Source organism: Rhinolophus ferrumequinum, chromosome 24 (assembly GCF_004115265.2).
Source record: "Rhinolophus ferrumequinum isolate MPI-CBG mRhiFer1 chromosome 24, mRhiFer1_v1.p, whole genome shotgun sequence".
Classification (NCBI taxonomy): Eukaryota; Metazoa; Chordata; class Mammalia; order Chiroptera; family Rhinolophidae; genus Rhinolophus; species Rhinolophus ferrumequinum.
Genome location: NC_046307.1, coordinates 22,259,191 through 22,267,309, shown reverse-complemented (window position 1 = coordinate 22,267,309; position 8,119 = coordinate 22,259,191). Strand labels below are relative to the sequence as shown.

General features: G+C 38.1%; 1 protein-coding gene across 4 annotated transcripts in view; it reads right to left on the bottom strand.

The window, feature by feature from the left end:
• Positions 1 to 289: 289 nt before the first annotated feature.
• Positions 290 to 8,119, bottom strand: part of SLC26A2 (solute carrier family 26 member 2) — a 19,620-nt gene continuing 11,790 nt past the window's right edge. For all 4 annotated transcript variants that reach the window (XM_033095888.1, XM_033095886.1, XM_033095889.1 and 1 more), the window contains one exon: positions 290 to 6,925. In XM_033095888.1, the coding sequence (XP_032951779.1) occupies positions 5,396 to 6,925 (1,530 nt within the window). In that variant the 3' untranslated portion in view covers positions 290 to 5,395. The remainder of the gene's footprint in view (positions 6,926 to 8,119) is intronic.

The window sequence follows — 8,119 nt, the reverse complement described above, 5'->3', positions numbered from 1 at the left end:
AAATCAAGCTGGAAGGGTCCTCAAGCAATCTAGCCCTCTTCTCCTATGAAAAAACGAGTCCCCAAAAAGTTAACTAATTCCTTAGGACCACAAAGCAAAAAGGAAAGAATTGGGTTTCTTTATCTTTATAGCTTTCTATAAGGACAGTTCCTTTTGCTACAATTGGGAAAAATTAATGACCGAATTACTCTCCAGAAGTAAAGAGATGGTATTTTAAAGCTCACTGGTGACCTAAATGTATTTCTTAGTTAGAACCTCCCCCCCGCACTTATATAATTTAGACACAGAGTAATATTTTATTAATTTAACAATTTATTAGCAAACAAATGAAATGACATCTCTAGTTCTCAACACATACAGGATCTTACATGATAAACATCATGAACATCTTTCCGGAAGAAAAGGATCTGCTATTAACCAACGCCACCTCTCCTGCACTAGGCTGCAGTCCATCAACAACTCACCCTTATCCCAGAGTGTTCAGCATGATTCATGTGGAATAGCATAAAGGCACTTGCTTTAATTAAAAAAAGATACACGTGATACAAAACATGTTCCTAAAAGTCACTGGCCTTGAATAATTGAAAAAGAAAAGGCAGTATACTTTTTATAGAATAGACAAGACTGAGAATTTGAGTTCATTCACCTGTCACCCTGATATTGTCTTGGTTTGTATATAAAATTGCAAAGAAGACAAAAAGATGGCATTTTATATAGATTGGTTTGTTCACACTAATTTTTGAGAAATCATGGTAGCATCAGAATTCAAACAGTAATTTTCTAACTAATTTGAATTAAAAAGAACAGCTGTTCGACTCCAAGTATGTTATTATTTTAGGGATGGGGGATATGGTGTGGGAAGAGAACTCCTTAAAATAATTGTATTAAATCTGCAGTTAAAAATCCTTTCTGGCTTAGGCTGCTTGTCTGTTTGCTAACTGAAAAACCTTCAGTTAGAAATTCAGTCATTGGTATTTTGTAATAAGATTGTAATTATTTGGCCTTTTTCAGAGTCATAATTCAAGTCTAAGGTTATATATGGTTCCAGCAGAGATTTATAAACATGGTATTTCCAGTAAAGGCATTTGGTGTCCTTCATTATTCCAGTTTTCATAATTCAGTATCTCCTTCCTATTTTACATCACTGAGAGAAAAAGAAAATACACACCAAAAGCACCCACTGTTAAGTATAATGCTTATTTAACTTTCCTAACTGTATTTAACATGTTTACTTTAAAATTTAAGGTGCAAAAACTTTTTAAAAAAATAGTCAGAATAAAAAATTACCTTATAAAAATAAATCTCCCCCACTCCCACATCTAAATCCTCCATTCCTAGTTACTAATATTAGAAAATAACTAAAATATACCTTTAACTTAGAGTATTTCAATAGTATTTTACTTTAATAATAGGCTATGATAACAAACCAGCTGGACATTATTTTGGCCTGTTACATTATAATTTTCGTTCTTGTGATTAGCACTCAAATTAATGATTCCATTCATGATTATATAAAATCTTTATACCAAAAAAAAACAGCCAAATTACTTTAGAGCCTAAAAGCTTTCTAGATCCAATTTCCTCCTTTTGCAGTTTTTAAGCTCAGTTTCAAATAAGGCATCAATAGAACAGATAAAACATCAGAGGAAAAAACAGAGAAACATTAAAGAACAGAAAAATTAAGCATAGTCTAAGTCCTATCGATTGGGTTTTTACCACGTCACTGGGGAACCATTCCCTGACTAGACCGAGGGCATCTCTGCCTCCTTGCTCGCCTCAGTTGCCCGCCTCCTGCTCAGACCTCAGTCCTGGCTTAGCTCAGCTCCTCCATAAACACCTCTAAGTGCCTGTGTGTCCCCCAGGAGAGTAACCATACAACCCACCTACTGGATTTACTACCATAGTCCCAGCGCCTGGCACAGGGCCCTAGACTCCTGCATAAGTCCTCAGGAAGTATTTGAGGTATTATCTACACTGATGCAAAAAGACCCTACAGCTCATCTCTAGCACTGCATGGATGAAGACAATTCATTAAAAACAATAAGGATCAGATCTTGAATTTATCGTTAGAACTCCTAGACTCAATTTTAAGTTCCCAAGAAATTCCCTACAGCCCTTTTCTCATTTTTATATTAAGACACAGCTAACATCCAGACTGTGTTCTTAACTGACAAAGTTCTAAGAGAAGATGACACACGTTTAAAGATCATCACTTACCAAACTGTAAATTTACCAACAATTTGGCTTCAGTGTCCACGGCTGTTTATTACATCAGACTACCCAAATCTTGTTTTCCTGTGGTCCTAATTACAGATTTTAAAAAGTAATTGTCAATTAGACACCTGTCAATTTGACTACCATCAGAAGCACAGACAGTACTACAGCACAAGTGCTCCCGAGTAGGTCAACCTGGGCTTTTGCCCCACCCCTGGCTACTGCATGCTCCTCAGTTCTTTCATCTTGGGTGAATCTGTGCCCTGCCCCTTCTAGCAACAGAACCTGGTTTTGACCTTGCTCTCAAACTGAAGCGTGGCTCCTAATCCTGACACCCTTACTGCTGTGTGGGGCTAACCAGGGATTAGATCCTATTCAACTGAGTCCCTCTCTTTTTTTCCCTTGTTTGGTCAGAGATAGTCTTTTCAATGGTCTATTCCCTTCACTCCTATCTTGAATGTTATCCTTAGTCTCTGTGCCTTGGTACACTCCACTCCGCTGATTATAACAAATCTAAAAATAAGATTGTAAGAGTTTTAACCAATAAGAGTGTACATGCTACATTTCAACTGTGATCATTTTAAGATATGCAGAATTTTGTACATTTGTCAATAAGCAATGAGAAAATGCTTCATTTAGACTATAAAGTTTAGAGTAAGCAAGATATTTTTGTATCAATAAAGTTTGTAAAACATCACCTAATGACCTACAAGTCCAAGGCCTTGAGTAAGAAAGCAAATGGAAACATCAGTTTTGTTGATGAATTAGGCTTTGATTTCTTTAAATACTAGCAATCAAAAAATTTTAAAAGTGTGTGAGTATAGGCAGACCTCAGCCCGCGCAAGGAGGGTAAGATACAAATTCTAGTGAAATCTTAAAATTTTTACAACTGGCTACCTTGTTTGTTTGTTTCTTTGGGTGGCGGATGTATAAACCAGAACACAATTCAAGAATCTGCTAATTGTATAAAGCTCTAGAATAAGCTCTGTTTATATCCACATATGGAGAGAAATGTCAGGTAAAGGTCAAATCCTATTACTCCATTCTTCTAAGGGATTTTTCAAATTCTTTGGACTTTTTTTTTTGCTGCTGTGCTAGTGTTTGATAAATTATAGAGTTGTCTTAAGCATGACCTAATTATTCTGTCACATGCCATCAGACATCTATAATGGTCTAGATTCAAACATAGCTTGGGGAAGGGAGACAAGAGGGAAAACAAAGGATTGACCAAGATACTACAATTTTACTATTCATAAAACTGGATCGAAAGAGCAAATATTGGCTAAAAACAAACCAAAAGACCATGAATACAAACAGCAGTTAACATTTCTGAAATTCTAGACTTAAGCTCTAAAAGGATGTCAAAATTCAGGACACTTACATTTAATCACGATGTCAATCACCTCAAAAACAGACATCCAGCTTTTCTACCGAGAAAATGCTCTAATAACAGAAAGGTAATTTCCATGTAACCAGATGGGCAGAGCTCTACCAATAGAAAAACAACACTTACAGTTTATGGAGACAAGAGAGCTAAATATGTTTAAAAATGTCCGACTCCAATGCATGCCCTACATATAGGGTTTGCCGCTCATAAATATTTAAATTGTTTAGAATGTAGGAACAAGTTGAAAAATGATTTTGCACTTTTGCAAATATTATTTTGTTTTAAATGTTTCACTCTCACACAAATTAGTCTCCTAGTCCTAACTTTGGAAAACCTGTTTTTTTCTCACCTATCAAGGTCCAGATACAGAACTATAAGCTTTCAATGTCAGAGACATTCTTTCTTTTCAAAAGGAACTCTTGTAGCCACAACCTGTGGCCAGCTATCATAAATAATACATAATTGGGTTGTATGAATGTAATGCCTCTAAAATACTCTTGCATAATCGTTTTAGGTAGCCCAAAGAGTTAAAAGCTGTCACTGTCATCAATATTTATTGTAAATCAATAGGGCCCATGGCAGTAAGCATTAACTTTGTTTTCACTAAAACATCTACAAATTAATTATTGATGTGCCTTTGGAAGCTTCTGTACATTCTTTTCCATTGGTTACAATAAATTTTTCTTGCAGAGGAAAGATGAACAGTAGCTTCTATTTGAAAAAGACTGTCAATCCCCAACAGACCCTTGCTAAAATGTCATGAAAAGGAAAAAAAAAAATCCACTGCTAAGTAAACAAATTCTTAATTGAAACTGTCTATCATTCCTATTTCCAATCTGTCCTTAACAGTTTGCCTCAAGCTCATTTAAAATGCTGTATAGAATTGCAGAGTCAGTATTCTGCCTCTTATCTGGCAAGCTTGTCACTGATGATCAGCCATAGCAGTTTCCATGGGAAATACACTAAAAGACTGAAAGCTAAATTAGAGCTTAGTGGTAGGGAAACACTCAGAAAGCAGGGACAGATAGAGATCACAGAAAAGATACGGAGGATTCCCATCATTTGTGCTGATTATGAAGAGCTCTTTGCTTACCTACTTACCCTAAAAAAAAAAAAAAAAAAAAAAAAAAAGGCATGACTGGAAACATGTATTACAGAGAGTGCAATTATATAAAATGTGAAGCTGGCTGGTAGGATTTCACAAACATGCCCGGCCATCAGACTCCTGATGGGACGGTCGCCAGGGTTCCCTGCCGTAAAGAAAGGAATGGTGCTTTCCTATTAAACGCCAGAGATCCTGCTGCCATCTGGAGAGCAGAGACTGGGTATGGAGAAGTCTAAAGAAGAACAAACTTGTCTAGTTATTACTTTGTGCTCCGGAAGCCTCTTGATCTGCTGGTACAGGAGCCGGCACAACATTCTTTCCCTGCCTCCTTTCCACTCTCTCCCAAGAACCGTATCATGTAGGTTCCAGCACTTCGCAGGTAAATGTCAACTTCACCCCTTAACCTCCTTGAGAAGGAAGAGCCCAAATGCCTATCTCCTAAAACAGGATGGTTACTAAGTTTTAGGGCTACTACATAATAGATATTTAATTCCAAGCATACGTCATATCTGCAAGAAAGCTTGAAACCCCCAATATTTTCTTCTTTTTGATTCTGCCTAACTATAAACTCTGCTGTATTTGTGTATCTACAAAGGCCATCAGCTTTGAAGGAAGAATAATATCTAGCCAATAGTTTAAAAGGTCAAGTGTACAAGTTGCTATTGGCTAAACATTATTCTTCCTTCCATTTACTTAATCGATTGATCACTGGAAAGACTCTGACCATTAGGAATACATATTCCTTTCTGATTTTGAGTTTCTTCTGCAAAAGCCACTGCTTCATATACACTATAAAAGAGGTTTTCATCTTCCCTTTGGCAATACTCTGCCCGGGCCAAGGAATCCCTCACAGAGGGGTTGCATTGAGCCAGCAGAACTTGGATGCCAATGGCTTCATAATCTCTGCGAATTTCTTTCAGTGTTTGGATCCCAGCTGTATCTAAAAACTGGATTGCACTACAGTCAATCACTATGGTGTGGAGCTCCAAGAGATCATGGGAAAATTGCACTGAAACTTCATCCTGGATTCCACTGAAAGTCACTGTTTCCTTTTGGATCTTTCTTTTTGCCGCCTTCTTTTGAGCTGCCTTTACTAAGACTGGGTTGAGAGTTTTTTTGTACAAAGCAGATTTAAAATATTCTTTGTTTATGTAGTAGAGAGGGGCTAGAAAGCGGAAAATCTTGATGTGTGGCTTAGCCTGAAGGTTCTTGTAAGCAGACATGGATTCAAATATTTCAGACTCTTCCACCAAGCCAAGCAATGAACTCTTTGGCTTCTGAGTGCGAAGGATGACACAAAACATAGAGAAACAGACCCCAATAAGCAGGCCTATTTCAGTACTGATCAGTGCAGAGGACAGCATAGTAACAAACCAGATCACTGTGTCCATTCTGTTAACCCTCCACATCTTGGGCAGATCCTTAAATTTACGCAGAGCTCCCCGGAGATTTACGATAGTGATCACACCAAGGACACTTTTCTGAAGGGAATAGAATAAAGGAGCTATTACCAGGAGGACCAGCAGAAGAACCAGAGCTGTCACCACCCCTGAAAGCTGAGTTTGGCAGCCTGTTGATTCTTTAACCAATGTCTTTGCAAGAGCTGCACTAGTAGTAAAGCAGTGGAAGAAGGAAGGAACGATATTGCAAAAGCCAATGGCGTACATTTCCTGGTTCGCTCTAACTGTGTAGCCGTGTTTTTTGGCAAACATCTCAGAAAGTGATACAGTAATGGCAAAACCGATGATAGACATAGCTATTGCGTCTATAGCCACACTAGGAATTAAGTTCCAGTCCGGTGCTCTGGGTGGTATAAACCCAGTGGGAATATGTCCGGAAATACTGGTATTGTACTTCTCATTTAGTTTTCCAAAGTGAGAGGCTAACGTGGCTGCCACGATGACAAAGAGTTCAGTGGGAATTGGTGCCTTAAGCTTTGACTTGAAGTGCTCGTTGAGCTCTTTGGTTGGCAAAAGAACCAAAAGGCACAAAAGGCTGGTGATGAGATCACAGATGTTGGTCTTATGGATGTTCCTGAAGATATGTATCCAAGTAGTGATGAGCGAGCCCACGCCATTACTCCGAGGAAGGCTGAGCCCAAGGAGATACTTGGCCTGAGATGTAAGAATAGTGAAGGAGGCACCAGTGACAAATCCACTCAGCAAGGCATCCGAGAGGTAGACAGAAATAAAACCCACTTGAAAGAAGCCCATTGCTACCTGGAAGGAAGGAGAAATAGGTGTTAGATATAAATGGGAAAGGGCCTCTAAGTCCTGTGTTACCCTGGCGTTTCGGTTAGTTTGTTTTTGCATGGAGACCCTATTTTCTTCTACAACGCATCTTAAACTTGAATAAGGTTCAAACCTCTTTCAGAAAGAAAAAAATGCTCAAAGACCCACAAGAAATCACAAAAACTCAAATTGGAAAAAAATCTTCTAATAAAAAAACTATGTGTTTTCTATAAATTACGAATCATTACCATACAAGTGAAGTTCTTAACTGATAAAACCAAAAATTAGATTCGCATCCAAACAGAATCACACTTTTAAAATTATTATAATGCTTGTTAATCTAAACTCCTATTGGAAACTGTTCTCATCCATTGTATATGTGCTTATTCCATACTACTTCCCATATTTTCTGCATCCTCAAAGATACAACTTTTTAATTTCTTTCTTCCTCTTTCCAGTAATTCTGTAGCACTCGTCTTCGTTCTTGGTGAGGCATATTAACAAAAAAGCAAAACTGGACTCTGAGGAACACAGCTCTTCTGCACATCACCCTCTCTCCCTCTCGTCTTCATCCAAGGACCAAAAAAGTGAGCTACTCTCTCCCTTCTCTTATTGGTTCCAAATGCCTGTAATAGAGAAGAGGTTTAATGCTGGCACTGACTCCTGAATGCCAAAACGCAGGGGCATGATGATAATGGCAGATTAGTGGATTCTATGGGAGACCCAAGAATCTCATTTCTAATCCTTTCTCTGGCTGAAAATAAAAAAAGAGTGGTCCTCAACTTTTTCCCTCCCCAAGAGTCCAAGAGAACTATTTTTAGTGAGAGCTACTCATTAGAGCAGCTATTCTAAAGGAAAGGGTCGGGGTTGTCATCTATAGTTCGAAACACTGCATTCCTCTTCTCCCAAGCCCCATTCTGTTACCCTCCTGCCTGACTGTTAATGTTGACCCTGCCAATAACCAACCACACATCGTCTCAAGCAAAGCAATGTTTCTTGACATATAATATTAAGGAGTTATACTGGGTGGTCTGGGGCTTCTTTTTGGTCTAAAAATTTTTACAACCAAATAATTAAAATCTGGCTGACTGAAATTCATCGGTTAAAAGGAAGCCTAGGGTTGAGAAAAGAGAAGCAGCCTTATCTTACTTGTAGAGTCAAACCGGGGTTTGAATTTTGGCT